At 40.7% G+C, this 21,523-nt stretch overlaps 1 protein-coding gene across 1 annotated transcript in view; it reads right to left on the reverse strand.

Moving 5' to 3' along the window:
- Positions 1-21,523, reverse strand: part of LOC124789962 (general transcription factor IIH subunit 2) — a 116,287-nt gene that overhangs the window by 13,787 nt on the left and 80,977 nt on the right. The window contains exon 4 of the mRNA XM_047257498.1: positions 10,045-10,218. Coding sequence (XP_047113454.1) covers positions 10,045-10,218 — 174 coding nt within the window. The remainder of the gene's footprint in view (positions 1-10,044; positions 10,219-21,523) is intronic.

Genomic DNA, 21,523 nt, shown 5'->3' on the forward strand with positions numbered 1-21,523 from the left:
GTTTTCATCATAGAGACAATGGTTACTAAAATTAAAACATCAAGAAGACCTGGGAGGGTTTTTATGCTGGAAAGAGCACATAAATAGTTGTTAGCATCCTACTCAGACAATGAGTGGACATTATTTACTTTCAATATAGTAGCTGTAGAGGAATCATGGGAAAAGTTTAAACTGATTGTAAATCACCCTCTGGACAAGTATGCGCTGAGTAAATGGGTTACGGTCTTAGAGACTGTTGCACCCTCAGCTCAATTAAGAACACAATATTTCAACAGGCACATGTCATTAGCAATTTGTTCGTCTATAAAAAGAACGATGCACAAAGCATGCAACAACTTCCACTGTCACATGTTAGTGAAAGATCCTGACAGGAACCCACGAAAATATTGGTCCCTCTTAAAACTGCTGAGTGAGTCGAAGGCTTCTTTTCAGTCACTCATTAACAAGTCTGGTGCCATAATAGAAGGCAGCAAATGGACAGCTGAAGTTTAAATTCTGTATTTAAAAAGTCATTCATGCAGTAGGACTGCACACTCATACCATCGTCTGACCATCACACAGGTGGGATGTAAAAATAGGGAACTCTAGCATTGAGAAACAAATTAAAGAGGTGAAAGTGAAAAAGATGCCAGGCCAGATGGAATCACTTGGCAATGGTCTCTTACAGATACTTACCTTGCATTTACTGCAAATTTCCTACCCAGTATTAATTTTAACTGATGTCTGCTATAAATAAGAAGCAGCCAACACTTTATTATATAGGTGTTACACATAATGGTAAGAAAAGCGAAAGGATATGTGAAGCACTTAACAGTTCATAATAATACAGCATGGTAACAAGCAATAAATACAACTATTTCCGACTATGAGAGACAAGAAGATAAATAATAGTACAAATATGCTACTTTTTTTCTGAAATGTAATTGCTACATAATATTCTCATTATAGATGCACTACTACACACATTATCTTCAAATCCTGGGTGGGCATCTATTGGACATTAAGATGGCACCCATACAAATGATTCGTGTTCCGCTCTAGTCAAAAATGGAAAAATTGAACTGTTCGTTACGTAAAGAATGTGAGAATAAAGTGATAAAAGGAATGGGTTGCACGAAAAGTGCACCAAAATAAACTTGAAATACACCAGTGATGATTTTTTATGGACATGTCTCGGCTGTTTACATTTCGAAACGTCCGAACTTGAAAAAGCAGTGAAAACAAAAAGCGAAATTATCAAGATACTTCAAAATGATGTTGATGTGCTGAAAAGTGAAATCTCAATTTTAAAACAAGAAAACGATAAATTATTACGAGAAAAAGAGTTCCGTGTGTCAGAAAGCTGTGAAACAAAAACAAAACAACACTGCATTAATCCATGTGCACATATCAGTAGTAAGCCAGTAAACAACAAAACGGTGACTCCAGGTACAGAAAATAACAGATTAGCAACAGAGAAACAGTCCAGTGTGGGTGAAAGCCAAAAAATGGAAACAAAACAATACCACAAAAACTTGTGCGCATGTATAAGCAGTACTAACAATCAAAACTGTAGGTCTAATATATTATATGTGCCCGATGAATTACTGATAACCTTAGTAAGCCAAAATTCAGTACATAGACATAAATCGAAGTCTGTAACATATAATAAAAGGAAATATAAATGGAAGCCTGTAACATACACTCAAAAGAAAGGCAGTGGCTCAAGTGTACAAAGAAATGAAAATGAATTTCTATTGGTAGGCGATTTGTTATTGAAAAATGTCGCTGTTCCAGGAAGCAAAATTGGTGTGTGACTTGGAGTTAGAATACAACACCTAAACAACCATCTAAAAAATATGGAAACCACAAAACGACATATTATAGAAAACAAACTTAAGTATAACTATACACATTGGGACAAATTTGGTAAAAATTAGCAGTGAAGAAGTAATCACCAATGACACAAGAAACTTGATTCATTTAGCTGGAAGTGTCTATCCATGTTCCCGGCTCAAAATCGGTGGAATAATAAAAAGAAAATCTGTAAGTGATAAATATGTCTGCAAAATAAACTGTGCCATAAAAGAACAGTGTGATAGACTCGGAGCAGTGTCATAAATTCCTAAATGAAAACTGTCTAGAACAGGATGGATTGTACTTAAAGAAAAAACAAGGGTAACTAAAATGGCTTGATGGGGGTGAAAATGTGAATAAACAAGCAAACAAAAATCCAAAAATAAGTATCATCTAAAATCCGAGGGAGAGCAGAATATAGACCTGACAATTGGTTTTTTATAACTTCCAAGATCTGAAAGACAAGGAATTATTGTGTTTAAGGAGAATATTGGGCCACTGATGATATAAACTGGAATTTCATCATAGTCTATCAAACAGTTACTGTAGAAAAGTTCATAAGAGAGGTGGTGTAGCAATTTACGTTGGTAGATGAACCATTTGCACCACTGATAACTTGGATCTAAATTATTTACGTGAAGAACTGAATTTTGAAGCCACTGGTATAGTCATTAGTAGTATGAAGCTAACAGTAGTATCACTGTCCAGGTTTCCCAATGGTATTAGCAGTGTGTTCTTAGAAAAATTGGACATCCTTTTATGAGCACTCACTGAGAAAAGATTTACCAACTATGACATTATAATAGGTGGTGATCTTAATTCTGATTTTGACATGTCAACTGACATGTACAGTGTTAGTAACTTGCAAAACTCACAATGACAGTTCAATCTACAGTGTGTTAACTATGTACAAACTAGGGAACAAGTGTACTTAGACAATATATTTGTTGATTTTAGATGTGACCAAGCCCAGTGTGATATAACAATGTTTCTCTTCTCTGACCACAAATCAGCGTCCCTAATATATGCTTACAGGACCAGCTCAGTCAATCTTAGAATGTTAGTGGTGACATGGCCAATCCAAAAATGATCACTAGGCCAATGACCAATGGAAAAATTGATACGTTCAGCTCTGCCGGAGAAATGATGGTAATCATCATCTATCAAATAATGAGTATAATGAATCAGCTAAAATAAATTTTGAATGTTTCTTTAACTCATTTCTTCAAATATTTAATGATAGTATTCCCATTAGAAAATGTAAAGTAACAGACAGAGGTTGTAAAAAGGTGTCAAAAATGAGAAATTCTTGGTACACTAAAACACTGTCTGATATGGAAGATCATGTGATGATGCTGTTAGATATACAGGGTGTTACAAAAAGGAACGGCCAAACTTTCAGGAAACATTCCTCACATACAAATAAAGAAAAGATGTTATGTGGACATGTGTCCGGAAAAGCTTAATTTCCATGTTAGAGCTCATTTTAGTTTCGTCAGTATGTACTGCACTTCCTCGATTCACCGCCAGTTGGCCCAATTGAAGGAAGGTAATGTTGACTTCGGTGCTTGTGTTAACATGCGACTCATTGCTCTACAGTACTAGCATCAAGCACATCAGTACGTAGCATCAACAGGTTAGTGTTCATCACGAATGTGGTTTTGCAGTCAGTGCAATGTTTACAAATGCGAAGTTGGCAGATGCCCTTTGATGTATGGATTAGCACGGGGCAATAGCTGTGGCGCGGTACGTTGTATCGAGACAGATTTCCGGAACAAAGGTGTCCCGACAGGAAGACATTCGAAGCAACTGATCGGCGTCTTAGGGAGCACGGAACATTCCAGCCTATGACTCGCGACTGGGGAAGGACTAGAACGACGAGGACACCTGCAATGGACGAGGCAATTCTTCGTGCAGTTGACGATAACCCTGATGTCAGCGTCAGAGAAGTTGCTGCTGTACAAGGTAACGTTGACCACGTCACTGTATGGAGAGTGCTACGAGAGAACCAGTTGTTTCCATACCATGCACAGCTTGTGCAGGCACTATCAGCAGCTGATTGGCCTCCACGGGTACATTTCTGCGAATGGTTCAGCCAACAATGTGTCAATCCTCATTTCAGTGCAAATGTTCTCTTTACGGATGAGGCTTCATTCCAACGTGATCAAATTGTAAATTTTCACAATCAACATGTGTGGGCTGACGAGAATCCGCACGCAATTGTGCAATCACGTCATCAACACAGATTTTCTGTGAACATTTGGGCAGGCATTGTTGGTGATGTCTTGACTGGGCCCCATGTTCTTCCACCTACGCTCAATGGAGCACATTATCATGATTTCATACGGATACTCTACCTGTGCTGCTAGAACATGTGCCTTTACAAGTACGACACAACATGTGGTTCATGCACGATGGAGCTCCTGCACATTTCAGTCGAAGTGTTCGTACGCTTCTCAACAACAGATTCGGTGACCGATGGATTGGTAGAGGCGGACCAATTCAATGGCCTCCACGCTCTCCTGACCCCAACCCTCTTGACTTTCATTTATGGGGGCATTTGAAAGCTCTTGTCTACGAAACCCCGGTTCCAAATGTAGAGACTCTTTGTGCTCGTATTGTGGACGGCTGTGATACAATACGCCATTCTCCAGGGCTGCATCAGTGCATCAGGGATTCCATGCGACGGAGGGTGGATGCATGTATCCTCGCTAACGGAGGACATTTTGAATATTTCCTGTAACAAAGTGTTTGAAGTCACGCTGGTACATTCTGTTGCTGTGTGTTTCCATTCCATGGTTAATGTGATTTGAAGAGAAGTAATAAAATGAGCTCTAACATGGAAAGTAAGCGTTTCTGGACACATGTCCACATAACATATTTTCTTTCTTTGTGTGTGAGGAATGTTTCCTGAAAGTTTGGTTGGTTGGTTGGTTTGAGGAAGGAGACCAGACAGCGAGGTCATCGGTCTCATCGGATTAGGGAAGGACGGGGAAGGAAGTCAGCTGTGCCCTTTGAAAGGAACCATCCCGGCATTTGCCTGGAGCGATTTAGGGAAATCACGGAAAACCTAAATCAGGATGGCCGGACGCGGGATTGAACCTGAAAGTTTGGCCGTACCTTTTTGTAACACCCTGTATACAATAATACTAATTCTGAAAATGCAAAATCTCTCTATGTAAGATGGAGAATGATTATAAAAAAACAGTTACTGAAGCGAAAGTGTCACACAATGCTCAGTACATTGAGACTTCTAATAATAAATGCAGAGCTGCTTGGAATCTCATAAATACTGTTGCCAAAGAATTCCATGAGGTCAAAATCAATATCTCTCCATAAGAGTTTAATGATTATTTTATCAAATCTATCGAGGAAGTAAGCAGTGGCATCAGTAAACCTGATACAAGTCCGTCAGAACTCTTAGAAATAAATTATCAAGGAATGCCCTACAATAATATTCTCATTTTCTCTGAGGTTATGCCTAGTGCTGTATTAAAAATAGTAAGGAACTTTTAAGTAATCAGATATTGCTGATATTTATGACATGTCTTACAATTTGCTGAAGAAGGTAGTTGATTCCATTGTTTATCCGTCGACTCATTGCATAAATAATGTTTATCAGAGGGATACTTTCCAGAGGAGCTGAAATTATCTAGGGTGGTTCGTGTGTATAAAAAGGATGACAAAAGACAACCCTGCAAGTTTCAGACCAATATCAATAGTTCCAGTCGTGGCCAAAATAATACAATACATCATCTACCATCAGTTGCCTGCTCATTCTGAAATACTTGGAATATTTAATGTAGCACAATATGGATTTAGAAAAAAGTCATCAACAGTAGACGCAATAGACTCCGTAATTAAATATGTTCTTAAAGTGTCTGAGGAGAAGGGATTTGCTCATGCCATGTTCTGTGACCTGGATAAAACATTTTACTGTGTAGTACATGACACATTTTTATAGCACCAGGGAGAACAGCCTAAAACTACTAGTCTTATCTCCAAAACCGTAGGCAAGTTGTGTGTACTGGCACAGAAAAGTCTACCAAAGAACAAACTAAGGTGGGAGTTCCGCAGGGATCTGTAGTGGGACCATTTTTCTTTCTGATAATGATCAATGACCTACCCTACTTTATAAGTTCCAATAAAGTGTTAGATGCAGGTGACACTGCCTTCCTAAACTACAACAATGATCTAAATAAGTTAAAAGATTTTTCTGGCAATACACTCGCCCAAGTCAAATGGGTTTGTCCTGAACTGGAGCAACACATAAAACACATTCGTGTTAAAATTATCCAGAGTAATCTACTTTTTAAGATGTATTATGAAATGTGTATCAGAAGCTTATGTTAAAACATCTTATTTTGCACTTTTTCAAAGTACTGTGTTATATGGACTTATTCTCTGGGGAAACTCAAGCCATGTTCAAAACATATTACTTCTTCAGAAGAAAGCAATCAGAATCATTATGTGTTCTCAGCATAAAGCATACTGTAAGTCTTTGTTCTCTGAGTGTAAAATAATGACTGTTATAAATCTGTATATATACCAAGTGTTGATCTATACAAAAAAAGAAGCTACATGAAGTCAAACATACAAATAATATTCATGGTCACAACGGAAGAAATAATAATTCCATACATATGTCATACCGTAGATTATCAAAGTCAATCAATAGCTATAAGCTACAAACTACTTATATTTAATAAGTTTACGCAGAGGGTACAAGGAAAACATTAAACAAATGGCTTGTTGCCAACCCCTTCTATGAATTAAAAGAATTTGTTGGCTGTAACATGGAACTGTAAGCTAGCAACTGACATGGCCGAACAGTTCTATTTGCTAATGTAATGATTATGTTATATGTATAAAAAATTGTCTATTGCTGCAAAGGCCTAATGACAATAAAATTATCTTATCTTATATAACTACTACCTGATTGATTGTTAATGGATGGTACACAAGCTCTCTGTAGGAATAAGACACTCTGCTACAATGCAGGTTATAACTGCTTAAAAATTGCATGATGATTTTCTAAGCTGTCATATCTTATGATGGATGATTGTGATACCAGTGGGATAGTGATCCTTTAAATTTCTTAGTCTTTTGCACAGAGTGACCTACTGGCTGTGATACTGCTTACACAGAAAGAATAGCCAATTTAAATCACCATCTGATGGGCATTAGGTGCCTTCTATCACTCATTCAATCTGTAAACCATAATCTTTTGGGAGTATTAAGCTTCAGAGCAGTGGTCACCAAACTTATGAAGCCTCTGAGTTACCATACCGTTTTGCCTACTGTGAGGTATCAAAAGAAACTGAGAAAGAAACAAGATTTTTTTTAAAAAAAGCTTTCATTTGTATATAAGAAATATAAATTGACATTGAATTGTTCATAAGAAAGAAACTGAACTGCAGTTAGTAACAAATTACAAATGAAAGATCGTTTTTTATTAGTCTTCATAACTTTAATAGAAGGCTATTGCCCCCCCCCCCCCCCCCAAACAAGTTGCTTAGTCATGGAAGAGTACATAGTGGCTGCCATTCGAATACAGTTGTCCAAGTGTTTACCAGTCAGTCTTTTTCTGTACTTTTTTTATACATATAAATTTTATAGTGGAAAAAGAAACCTCACACACATGTGTAGAACTGCACATTGCTTTCTGGGATCAACATGGACCAAAACCGGGTATTTTTATTTTGAAACACAAGGCCAACTGTTTTCAGAGCTTGAAGAAAGTGATTTTAAAGATCAATCATTTTGAAAATCAAACAGTTCCAACAGCATTGCAGTACTGAAAACCAATGCGCTTCATGACACAGGTAGAGAATTCTTCAACATCAGTCTCAATAAAAAGTGATTTGACAAACTTGAGGAACAATTGAAATGCTTTTGATATCTTGAAAGCATTTGTTGAATTGACTTCTCAAATTTGAAAGCATTTGAACATATTGTTTGCTTATGGTTTAAATAACGAAAACTGCACCAGTTACTTATGTTTTGATGCTTAGCACAGCGTGTTTCGAGAATTTATTCTCATTTCAAGATGCAGTCTTGAAATACTTTGTATTAAGCAGTAAAACATAAGTATCTGGTGCAGTTTTCATTATTTAAACCATGAGTGACACTGTTGTGGACTTTCCTGAAACATCTAATACGATGAACGAAATTAAGTTATTGTCTGCTGTTGTACGGAGCCGTTCAAGAGCCTTGCTTGTCAAGCGTTTGTTTCGATCAGGCAAACTGTTTGTATTCACTTTGGATGATATTTTCCCCTCTCAGTTCCAGATTCTTTGAAAGTGAAGCAACATCGGAAATTATTCCGCCAATACCTTTATACTTACTTTGAAGCTGCAAGTTAAGAATATTTAATATTTTGGCAATGTCTGTGAGAAAAGCAAAATTCTGCAGCCAAACCGGTACATGTAGTTCACAGAAGGATTTGCCTCCTCCTTTCGAAAATTCTTCTCTGGGTCTGGCCTCGGCAGCCAGAGACTGCGGTCATGTATGCGAGTTGCGTTTGCATGAGTGTGTTGTGTGTGTGTATGTTGTCTGTTCTTATGAAGGGCTGTTTGGCCGAAAGCTTAGTTTGAGTCTTTTTGTTGTGCCTATCTGTGACTCAGGATCTCTGTTATATGGTGAGTAGCAACTTTTCTGTTCATAATATTTTCTGATAGATCTTCATTTCTCCTCTACGTCCAGTTGTTATCTTCATTCTTTTGTGGTCCTAAAATTTTTCTGAGTATATTCCTTTATTTATTTTCCAGTTCACCCCTTTTATACAGTGTTAGGCATTCAGAAACGTAAAGTGCTTCCAATTTAATTACTGTTGCATACTATTTAATTTTTGCCTGGAATAATAATGATCTTATATTATATTGGCTTTGGGTGAATTTGTATGCTAATTCCATAAAGAAAGATAATAATAATAATAATAATAATAATAAAGAAAGTTATCTAACTCATTTGATTGTACCTATTCTCCCAAATACTTCAACTTATCACTCTTCTGATGTTACCATTCTGTGTTTTTATACATTTTTCTCTGCTGTGTTTACTTTCAATGTATCCCATTTTCTCATATGATATTTATAATCTGGTTCTTGCTGACATTTTGTGAAGTGTTTCTATCATTTCAAAAATTCTATGAAGGCAGGAAGCAACTCTTTAAATTGATCTATTAAGCCAACAACGAACTTCTTCATGAAGCAGTAAATGACCATACCAGCAGTCTAGTTCATCAGTCAGTATATGTTCAATTATGAGGCTGACAACATAGTATTCTTAGCTGACAATTTGCAATTGCACAGGAGAAACAAGCAGTCACTGTGAATGCAGTCTCAGCTCAGTGGAGCAATACTGGGTAGCCAACATGAGTGTTACTACAATCTACCAAAAATGTCCTTGTGAGCAACTAGTAGCTCAAACAGTGTATAGAACTGGCAGCCTCTGTTGCACCATGTTCCTTCCCATCAAAAGAGATGTAGGATTACACAAGTGGCTGTTCTCAACTGTATCATTTGCAAACAGGTCCACGTAGTCTCTGTGTTAAATACCTTGCTATGTTGGTATCCAGAGAAAAGTTCACTGAAGTTCCATACATCTGTGGTTCAACTACTTTCTATATCACATTCAAAGATGAATATTACTGTCTCTCTGTACTAGTGGCCTGTTGAGGGACCATACTACACTTAACAAGCAGATATAGTCAAGATCTCATTCAGTCCTAAAGGCCTGACGAACAGGATAGCAAGCATGACAGCCACTGACTTTGGCATAAACACTTTTCTTGGCAGACTCCTCCTAATCAGCTCCACTCAGGAATCAAACCAGACAATTAGCTTACCTTCAATATGTAAAAGTCATTTTGAGAATAATTTTTGAGGCTGCAATAACAAACTTTCACGTCTTTGGTGCAGTGTTGCTGTCCGCAACCCTTTGACCCTGACCATTTGCCGATGCCTCGAGCATGAAGGAACTCTGATTTGTTATCTACTCTCCTGCCCTATCTCCAATAGCATGGTGAACAGGCTATTATTTAATAAGAATTGATGTTCTGTAACTCAGATGTCAAACTTACTAAGAACGCATCCTTATTGCTGCAATAATCGACAATACAGAAAAGATACTCGTTATTAATAGTATGCTTCTCTTGCTGTTCTGAACATGGAAGAATTTTACTATTCACAATCAATAATACTTTACCTCTATGGTGACTGTTATATCTCCAGGATCACAAGTAGTAAGGCTACCAAATATAACAAGGACTTCTCTGCTTGCATGGGATGGCAGAAGACGCAAAGACCTCAGAGACAGTTCTAGAGCATTTTGAAGAGAAGGTTCTCCACTGCATGTTGCTTCTGCAAGCTGTCTTACCGCCTGAAAATTAAGGAATGATACAGTCATTCAGATGCAAGTACTTAAATAAAAGATGCAGAATACAGTCTTGTCATCACTACATATACATTGTGCCCAATGATAGATGTGAAAAATTCTTTAAGTTCTTTTACGTCATCATTGGGTGACATGGAGGCATGGACCTAGAATGCATGGAGAAATTTCAACCATACTCAATGCACATACCTAGGAATAAAACACTATATGGATAGACAACACTAGCACTGCTACAAGTAGGGGTGGAAATAGAAAGGCAGCAACACGTAAAGGTAATTGAAAATGACAGATTATGTCAAATCCATAGTTTTTGGTGCTGTTAGGATGACTGCTGATAATACTGACAAAATTTCACCCTTAGGAGTGTGAGTGGCAGGTGGAAAGGTTGTGTAATGTAAACATAATAAAAATGAACTGACGTTAGCATCAAATTCACACTTTTCGGGATAACTAAACTGACTGGTGGTAGTACCTCAGTTAGTCAATATAATTCATATTTTGAGAGGCAAGCTATGAAGAAATGGTTGATTCTGCAATATTGTTCATACGTATGGTTCTGATTCATCCCAGTTTTTCTTGGACAGGCCTGATTATTACGATAATGCCTTAGTGTCGACAAATCTTCTCTGGTGATAGCAAAAAGGCCTAGGTTTTAATCCTACATAGCATGGCTATTTTCCCTGTCTAAACTAATTACATGTCCTGATACAATGATTTGTTTGCCGGAAGCTACTGAATGATGGCATTATGGTCCACTCACATGAAAAAACTGTACTGGCTGTCAAGTTTACTATATCAAGTCTTTTGAAAACTTGATGGTACTATGATCTTGTAAATACTGCACACGTTCTAACTTTGGTGTATTGTACAGTAGTTTAACATTAACAGTGCTCAAGGCAGTAACTTTGATATACTTTATCTTAATATTTATTACCTGTGTTAATGACAGGAAATTGCAAACTAAGCAATATGATGCGGCTGGAATTCGTGTTTATTAAAGGAAATTGTTGTGACAGTGCCACGACATTTAACAGTGCCACGACATTTAACAGTGCCGCCACGACAGTACGCGCAAACGGCGATAGAAGTGCTCCGCAACTCGGCTGAGCGCGGGAGTGCCACCTAGCTGTGAACGGCGCCGGCTGCATGTCACGGCACGGCAGTCGAATGACAGATACTGAGTTGTTAGCATGTAACCAGCTATTGTTTCTACGTTTGTATATCCACACAATTATTGGTGATTAAAGGTTATAACAGTTTTTGGCAACGAGGATGGGATATTTTTTTTACACTGTGTTGTGGATTTGTGTGTTCGTGACGGGGCAGACATGGAACAGCTTATGCAAGCACTCATTAAACAACAAACACAGCTGACGGCTGCTATTCAGGCGTTGTCGACATCGCTTACTCATCGTCTGTCTTCCTTTTCTCCGCCTCCATTCTCTCTTTACGACGAGGCCGCTGAAGACTGGGAGGATTACGAGAAGCGTTTGCGGCAACACTTCTTGGCTTTCGGCGTTGTCGACGCTCCTATGTGTAAGTCGTTATTTCTATCTTGGATTTCCCCACGGATCTATCAGCTGCTATCTCAGTTAGCCCCTATGCGGGAACCTGCCTCTCTGTCTTTCCAAGAAATGTGTGACTTATTGTCTAACTATTACCGAAAAAACACCCACGTCGTTGCCGCCCGCGTGGCGTTCTACCGGTGTCGTAAACAGCCCCATCAATCTTACCGGGCTTGGGCGACGGAACTACACGGTCTGAGTCGGAAATGTCAGTTTGTCACGGACACTCATCATGAGTCTTATGCTGATTCAATGGTTAGGGATGCTATTCTACGGCTTGCTCCTGATAAAGAAGTTTGGCAACGTGCCTTACAACTGCCAAACTCATCGTTGTCAGAAGTTCTAAGCATCGCTCAATCCTTTGAAGTGTCTCACGCTGCTGGCACGCAAATAGACACGTGGTGTGATGTAGGCGCTGTACAGTCAACTTTCGACACGGACAATTTGCCTGTTTCACAGGAGAACGAAGATGTGGCGGTAGTTCACTCGCGTCAACGTCGCATTGGGCTGCCACGCTCGCAGCGAAAACAGCAACCACAGAAGCAGGTTCGTTCCACACTTCCTTCTTGTCCATGTTGTTTCGTACAGCATGACAGGGCCGCGTGTCCAAAACGTTGGGCCACGCGTAATTCATGTAGGAAAAAAGGCCACATTGCTTCTGTGTGTCAGTCCCCTAAAGTTCCTGTAGACGAGGACGAGGCATCGGACATGGATGTTAACTGTGTGCTTTCAAGTTTGTTTGTTACTGTTCGTGTTCTGGATAAAGACATTCGCATGCAAGTGGACACTGGCTCTGCAGTAACTCTCATTAATTCTCGCACGTATTTGGAGTTGGGCTCCCCTCCCTTGTCTCCAGTTACGCGAAATCTGAGAACTTATAATAAACAGAAAATTCCTATCATTGGCCAGTTTGATGCTTCCACTGTCTACAAGTCTGTTGTTAGGCCCCTCACATTATATGTGGTGGATCATGCGGGCACTGAAAACCTGTTTGGTTATGATGCTTTCCAGTTGTTCAGGTTCTCCATTGATGATGATGTGCACCTCATATCTGAGGATATTCCGTATCAACAGCTGGATGGATTGTGTTCTGAATTTTTGTCCGTGTTCTCTGCTGGTCTGGGTCGTGCCAAGGATTTTGAAGCCCACATTACTCTTAAACCTACAGCTCACCCTAAGTTTTTCCGGGCACGCCCTATTCCGGTGGCGTTGTGTGCACCTGTAAAGGCTGAGATAGACAGGTTAACAGCTTCAGGGATTCTCCTTCCTGTTACCTCCAGCGAATGGGAATCGCCAATCGTGGTGGTTTCTAAACCTAACGGGAGTCTGCGATTGTGTGGTGATTTTAAAGCCACCGTCAACGCTCCGAACCTCATTGACACTTATCCTCTTCCCCGTCCTGAGGAATTATTTACCAAGCTCGCTGGGGGCCAGTTCTTTTCCAAACTTGACTTATCGGAGGCGTACCATCAGTTGCCGTTGGATGCTTCCTCCAAGGAATTTCTCGTCATCAACACTCCTTGTGGGTTGTATCAATACCAGCGGTTACCATTTGGCGTCGCTAGCGCGCCGGCCACTCTTCAGCGGTTTTTGGAACAGCTCACGGCTTCCGTTCCCGGCTGCATAAACTATCTGGATCACATTGTTGTCACGGGGACCTCCACTGAGGAGCACCTTCGCAATTTGCGTTCACTGTTTCGGGTTTTGCATTCGGCTGGGTTGAAGTGCAATCTGGACAAGTCACAGTTCTTCCAACCCTCCATTGTGTATCTTGGTTTCCACTTGTCCCGTGAGGGTATACGTCCTCTACGTCAGCACGTTGCGGCCATTAATGCTCTACCCCGGCCGTCTGCGGTCAAAGAACTTCAGGCGTTTCTACGCAAGATTGCTTATCATCACAAATTCATTCCATCCACGGTGGCAGTAGCTCATCCTCTGCATCAGCTGTTACGCAAAAACGTTCCTTTCTGTTGGTCCGACAAGTGTGAGCAGGCTTTTGTCCGCCTGAAAGCTCATTTGCAGTCGGCGCCTTGTCTTGCCACATTCCATCCGGGTCAGCACTTGGTTCTGGCGACTGACACGTCACAGTATGGCCTAGGGGCTGTTCTCGCCCATCGGTATGAGGATGGGTCGGAACAACCCATCGCCTATGCTTCCAAGACCCTCAACGATGCGCAACGGTGTTACTCTCAAATCGAAAAGGAGGCGCTCGCTATCATCTATGCTCTAAAAAAGTTCAGCGTTTTTTTGTATGGTTCTAAGTTTCACCTCATCACCGACCACAAGCCGCTGGTATCTCTGTAAAGCCCATCGGCGTCGGTTCCAGATAAGGCAGCTCACCGCCTGCAACGTTGGGCCTTATACTTGTCTCGTTTTCACTATGAGATTCACTATCGCCCCACGGCCCAGCACGCCAACGCTGACGCATTGTCGCGATTGCTGATGGGCCCCGACCCGGTTTTCGATCGGGATCAACTACTCTGTTTCCACATTGATGAAGAAGAACGTCATGCGATCAAGGGTTTTCCACTTACAGGTTCGCAGGTCGCGTCGGCTACTGCGCGGGACCCGGTCCTGTGTCAGGTGATCGGTTTTGTTCAGCGGGGTTGGCCGGACAGGACCAAGGGCCGGGCATCGGATCCCCTTCGCAACTACCATGCCTTGCGCCTTTGTCTGTCTGTTCGTGATGGTGTTGTTCTTCTGGCCACGGATGGCGCACCTCCACGGGTCGTGGTGCCAGCCTCTCTTCGCAAAGATGTTCTCAAACTGTTGCATGAAGGCCATTGGGGGATTTCTCGGACTAAGTCCCTGGCCCGCAGGCACGTTTATCGGCCCAGTATTGATTCGGACATCGCCCACATGGTCGCTGCGTGTGGTCAGTGTGCTCAACAACAGCCTGCACCTCGTACAATGCCCTCTCCGTGGCCTGATCCTGCGCAGCCGTGGGAACGGGTGCACGCTGACTTTGCCGGCCCCTTCCTCAGTACTTATTGGCTACTGTTGACTGACGCCTTCTCGAAGTTTCCGTTTGTTGTTCGATGTCCGTCGCCCACCACTGTGGCGACGATGCTGGCTTTGTCCAAAATCTTTGCGCTAGAAGGTCTTCCAACCACGATCGTCACGGACAATGGCCCTCAGTTCTCTTCGCAGGCCTTCCGTGATTTTTGTACTGGACAAGGGATTCATCATGTTACAGCACCGCCCTTCCATCCGCAATCGAATGGGGAGGTCGAGCGCCTTGTCCGCACTTTCAAAAGCCAGATGAAAAAATTCCTTAGTGATTTTTCCACAGATGACGCTCTGTTGCATTTTCTGAGTTCTTATCGCTTCACGCCTCTGGGTGATCGCAGCCCTGCTGAACTCTTGCATGGCCGCCAACCACGCACTCTACTGCGCCTGCTTCACCCTGTCAGGCATTGTACTGTGTCCCCTAGTGCGGGAAAATACTCGGTGGGTGCTGACGTATGGGCACGAGGGTATGGATCTCGCCCTAAATAGATTCCAGGGGTGGTCAAGGCTCTTCGCGGCCGCTGGCTTTGTGAAATACGTACGGACGACGGCATGGTTGTTCGCTATTACGACCAGATGCGCCCACGAGTGGTGGCCATGCTGTGCCACAGCCCCTTCCTTCGCCTCCACCTGCCCAAGAAGCCAGTCCTGTCGCTGCTGCTGATGTACCGTACGTGTTGATGCAGCCGACGTCGCTCCCGCTTCCGAGTACGCCGGAACTGGCCCCAGTCGCGGCGCCGCCTTCTCCGGGACACATCTTGCTGGAGCACACCCCCAGGTCCACGACACCTATGGATGCTGCTCCGGAGTTTTCACCCATCATCTCGTCCAGGAGGCACGTTCCACGCACGAGCTTCCATCCTGGACATTTTCGACCATACTCTCGTGTCTCTCCGTGGGATCTTCTCAGGGCCTCACAAGAGGCCATGGATGTCTCCACACTGTCCATGTCTCCAAGGAAGTGAGTGTTCCCCCCCCCCCCCAAGGGGGGAAATGTGTTGTGACAGTGCCACGACATTTAATGGTGCCGCCACGACAGTACGCGCAAACGGCGATAGAGGTGCTCCGCAACTCGGCTGAGCGCGGGAGCGCCACCTAGCTACGAACGAAGCCGGCCGCATGTCACGGCACGGCAGTCGAATGACAGATACTGAGTTGTTAGCATGTAACCAGCTACTGTTTCTACGTTTGTATATCCACGCAATTATTGGTGATTAAAGGTTATAACAGAAATGGTGAGAATGCTGAGTGTGATGTTTATCGTGTGAAATTTAGCACTGGACATGGAGGACGCACCAACATAGTGACCCATACGAAGACCAACAAATATAAAGCTGTGCTTCAGGTTAACTCTTCAAGAACAAAAATTGATAACTACTTATTGGTAAAGGTAGTTTCAGACAAGGATAAGCTACTTTCAGCACATATTTGCATATCGCAGAGTCATGTACAAGCCGAATTTCTAGCCATGGACTAAAAACAGCTAAAATTATTCTATTAGTTTGCTGGAGACGAATTCAAGAAACTTTTGGGCCATGTAAAGCTAGATGGTTCTCTCTTCTACCAGCCATTGAAAGAGTCACTGATTTTTTGTAGCATTAAAATTCTACTTTCTGTCCCTTGACAAGTCTTCTTTCACCCTGAAGAATTTTTTTCAAAAATCTGCTGTCCTTCAATACTTTTCAGGTCTTTTCAAGCAAATTATGCATTTCTTCCAACAGCATTCTGCACACTGAAATAGAAAATGTAACTATAACTGAAGTTGCAGACAAATGCTTCTTAACAAATTAGAAGCCTTAAAAGTCTAAAGACTTTTTGACATTTGCAGTAAAACAGCACCTACATGAGTTGGAAAGTGAGATACTAGTGACACTTTATCAGTTTAATGATACCACCATAGCTTTCCACGATACCTGCATTGGATATATTCACGAATGGTGTGGTTATAAGCCATGAGGGAAGGGGTTGGGAGCAGGGGTTGTGTAGGGATGGACGAGGATATTGTGTAGGTTTGGTGGGTGGCAGATAATCACTGTGGGAGGGGTGGGGAGGATAGTGGGTAGGACATTCCTCATTTCAGGGCAAGATGAGAGATAGCTGGAACCCTGGTGGTGAATGTGATTCAGTTGATCCACTCCTGGGTGGTACTGAGTCACGAGAGATATGCTCCTCTGTGGCCGGACAGTGGGACTATGGGAGGTGGTGAGTGTCTTCAGAGATAAGGCACTGGAGATCTGTTTCTTACAAGGCTGGGAGGGTAATTACAGTCTGTGAGGGCCTTAATGAGACCCTCGGTGTATTTTGAGAGGAACTGCTCGTCACTACAGATGCGACAGCCAGGTGGGCTAGGCTGTATGGAAGGGACTTCTTAGTAAGGAGTGGGTGGCAGCTGTTGAAGTGGAGGTATTGCTGGTGGTTGGCAGGTTTGATAGGGACAGAGAAGAAGGCCTTTTGGCTGAAAGCTTACGTGTTTAGTAGTCTTTTTATTGTGACTGACTACAACTCAACATCTCCGCCATATGATGAGTAGCAATCTATCCTTTTCATAATATTGTCATTATTCCGTCCTGGATTTTCTATTATTACGTTTATATTGATGGTAATTCTACCAGGTCCCGATTTTCATTTATTTTACCTGAATTTTTTTGTGTTACTTTGTAAACATCCTGAACTTGGTTAAAAATAATGGGGGCAGTCAACTCCTACACGTATGTCCCTTTAGATCAGTTAGAAATGTAACTGCAAGGTAATAAACTGTGTTGGCAAATGAACATTAATGATCTTACACATCTTATTATCTGACTCAAAATTTCATATATACAAAGTATTTTCTGTGCTGAAAACCGTTGTTTTTAGCTTTGCCTCTTTTACTGATCATGAGTACTTTCGCTCAATGTGCTATATCTGTGAAGACTGATACATAATAAGACAGAAGAGGAGACCATTGAAACTATGCAGCTCATGAGAGCATTGCTGTGCTATGCACTTCATTACCCACAGAAGTGCCTATTGCATTTTACATATGTCACTTACCTTAAATAAAGAACACAGCATCAGACCAGCCACAGTCTCCTTATGGACACTGCCTAAGCTCTCCTGACTTCTCCCTGTCACTCAAAACTCTATAAAATGAACCTTACTCTTCATGGACTACATATATGGATGCCTTTATGAACAGTACAAGTATTTTCCTTTCTATCTTCCTCCTCTCATTAGCTGCTATTTTATGTCATGGCTTAGATGTAATGGATGCTTTTGGTCTTATCAAAGTTCTGCAGTGTCACAGTTTTGCTTCTGCTCGATAATGACTTTTTGTTTTCGTAATTCTATTCTTATTCCCTTCTCTGCCCTGTCCACCTAGCTATTCACATTCTCAGATTTCTGAATACGTCTAAATTTTTTATTTTTTATGCAATTTTTTCCCCCAGCTTGTTTTCACGATCAGAGTGTCCTTTTCATATTAAACTTTTGGGTCTGTTTTCTAGGCTATTTCTTGTAGCCAAAACAACAAGCTTTGTGTTTCATATGTATAAAATAGTTGCCACACACCACAGTGCTTGCAGAATCTATCAGTGATATTATTTGTATGATCTAACATACATATTACACAATGAAGATATTATGGAAAATATATATCAGAATTTTCTTTGCTGTAGGTGTAATTTCCATTGTGACAATGGCCATCAATTAGCTACATCTAAACAAAACATACTAATAACAAGTAGTTTTCTAGAAACAGATTTTGTAGGAAAGTTCTGATAGAATGTGAATACTTGGATAGTAAAGGAAATCACTCACTGAGAAGCACAAGCACTGATTTGTAGGCAGGTGCACACAAAAAAAGGAAGAAATCTTGCTAGCTTTCAGAATAATCCTTTCTTGAGCATGCAGGCACATGTGCATCATTGCCCCCCCCCCCCCCCTCCCACATACATACATACATAGGTTCTGCTTTTCCATGTATGGTCTCCTTTAATCCTAGAGTTTCTAGAAATAGATATATCTATGACAGTGCTTCAGTAATATAAATTTTATTGTTACAATAGTTGATTATTAAGTTAGCATTTAGCTTCCATCAGACAATACACTACAGCGTCTCATAGCAAGAAACAAATAAAACTAACATTATGGGCTACAGGGTGTTACAAATTAATTGAGACAATGAGGACCATAAGAACCTAAAGCACATTGAATTTGCAATTGTAGTGTGTATGCATACTCCTGACGTCTGTTGATCTTATAGTGAACCAGCTTCATCTGTATCTGTAGCTCCACACTGTATATGAGAACATTCCCGAGAAGCTGTCTCCCCAATTTCTCAAATATTCATTTTCATATGGGTCCAAAGCACAAAGCATAATTTTGTTGCTCTGTGCTGCTTAATTGTTATCTATGGATGATAATTTAATGTCTACTTCAGGTATGTAGTAACATTACTTTGCAATCAGAAGTGTTATCAGCAGTTTTACCTGAACCTCAAGCCACAGAATACTCTTAATGAAAATGGTGATAATGAGGACCTTAAATTTTTGAAATAGGTCATAAATATGTGTATATATATATATATATATATATATATATATATATATATATATATATATATATATATATATATATGTGTGTGTGTGTGTGTGTGTGTGTGTGTGTGTGTGTGTGTGTGTGGTGCATTTAGTAGCTGTCCTTTATGTTATAGTTTCACACTGATTACAAACTTTATTTACTCCTATCAAAAGACACAATTGTCACTAGCTTACATATGGTAATTTTGTGAATTAACATTAGTAATAAATATACAGTACAACCCCTGTAATCTATCACCTTTGGGACTGGAGTATGCATTTGAATGCAGGAACATCGGATTATCAGAAAGTACAGAAAAATATTGATTTACATTAAAATAAACGATCTCTGAATTCAAAAATGACTGCTTTACATATGCATATTGTTCTCTTCAGCAAAAACACTGCAATAAACTACAAAGAAGGTGTTATTATTACATACTGAAAAGAGCAATACTGTACAGTATATATTTACTGTACTGTAAAAACTGAAGGTAGCCTATACAATAGCAAAAAATTGCTTAGGAAGAAAGTCAGTTATAGATTTTTGTGCAGCAGATGAAATTCTAGACTGAGATGCTGTGTTCCTCCATTTCTTGACTCACAAAACAGGTGTTGTGGTTGAGTTCTGCTCAATGTACTGGAGGGCAACATCAAAAGCGTTCTTGGCGTCGACGTGTGAAATCCAGGTAGGGGTTGATCATCAACAACATTCGAGTCCTTGTTCACAAGTTCATCATCATTTTTTTCCAAAACAATGACAATAATCTGGTTGCCACTGAGCTCTTCACTGGTTTCACTTCACAGTCTTTGTAATATTGGACAATCCACTCCGACATTTGGTTGTACAGTTTGTGGATCTTTAATGAATTCCTGCATGTCGTCGTTTTCTTGCCTTCTATCTGGTCACTTCTGGCCAATGCTTACATCAATATTTTCGCAGTGAGTCAGGTTCCTCCTATGACTCAACAATCATAGAGGGATTTCATAGCATCAACCTTCTTGGGACTTTTCTAAAATTGAGCTGATGTACTTTCTGCAATACTGCCTCTTTAACCATTCTATCACTCCCTGATCCATTGGTTAGACAAGTGACATGACATTTGGTAGAATGAACATATCTTTCCTGTCCCCTTTCTTTCACTAAATCCTCCTTAGATTGATGTGATGCTTGGTTATCCAACAGCAATTGAGCACGAACAGGGGGCTTTTTTTGTTTCAAATTTTTTCAGCGGGTGGAATGAACTCAACCGAGTGGGGGGGGGGGGGGGGGGGGGGGGGGAATAATATAAAAATAAAAGACTGCAGTCCATCCAAGCATATTTTTGATTGTGGTGACAAACCGGAAAGGAAGATAAGTTAGTAATGTTTTTTAATGCCATACACTTCTTAAATTTGCCAATAACGAACAAAGGAAGCGTGTATGTACCATCAACATTGGTGCAATGAGCAATGGTTAGCCTATCTTTTTCAAGTTTCATTCCTGTCACGGTTTCATTTGATGTAGCATGTGTTTCGTTTGGCAGACTTTTATAGTTTAGGTCTGCCTCATCCATGTTATGGACTTGGCAAGGTAACAGTTCATTTTCTTTGAAAATTTCTTGAAACTTTACAGAAAATTCCTTAGCCGTCTCGGCATCAGCAGACAGTTTTTCACCAGAAACTGAAACAAACTGAAGACCATGACATGTTTTCCAGCGATAAATCCAGCCTTTATTAGCTAAAAACTCACTTCTGGCTTCTTTATGCTTTTTTAAGCAAAGCTATTACCTTTTCTTTTATAATGGGCCCAGATACTGGGGTTCCTTTCCGTCATTCTTGGTGGAACCACATTTGCTACGTATTATCAAGCAGTTCAAGTTCAGGGTTTTTCAATGTTTTGCAATTCTTAAGAGTGTTTCCGGCATCTATCACCACTGTACAAGATTCAATATCTTTCCGATTTCTTCTCCAATCTTTTGTTGTCATAATGCTTACCCTGAGTTCCTCGGCAATATTTCGGAGGGATTCCCCTTTGTCCAGTTTTTGTAGCCTGCTAATTTCTCATTTAATGAAAGAGTAACACGTTTACATTTCACTTCTAACATGTTGAAAAAACACACACAACTGTACAGTACACATAATATAAAACAACTATGTACAGTACTGTAACTAACA

Source organism: Schistocerca piceifrons, chromosome 3, assembly GCF_021461385.2.
Source record: "Schistocerca piceifrons isolate TAMUIC-IGC-003096 chromosome 3, iqSchPice1.1, whole genome shotgun sequence".
Taxonomy (NCBI): Eukaryota; Metazoa; Arthropoda; class Insecta; order Orthoptera; family Acrididae; genus Schistocerca; species Schistocerca piceifrons.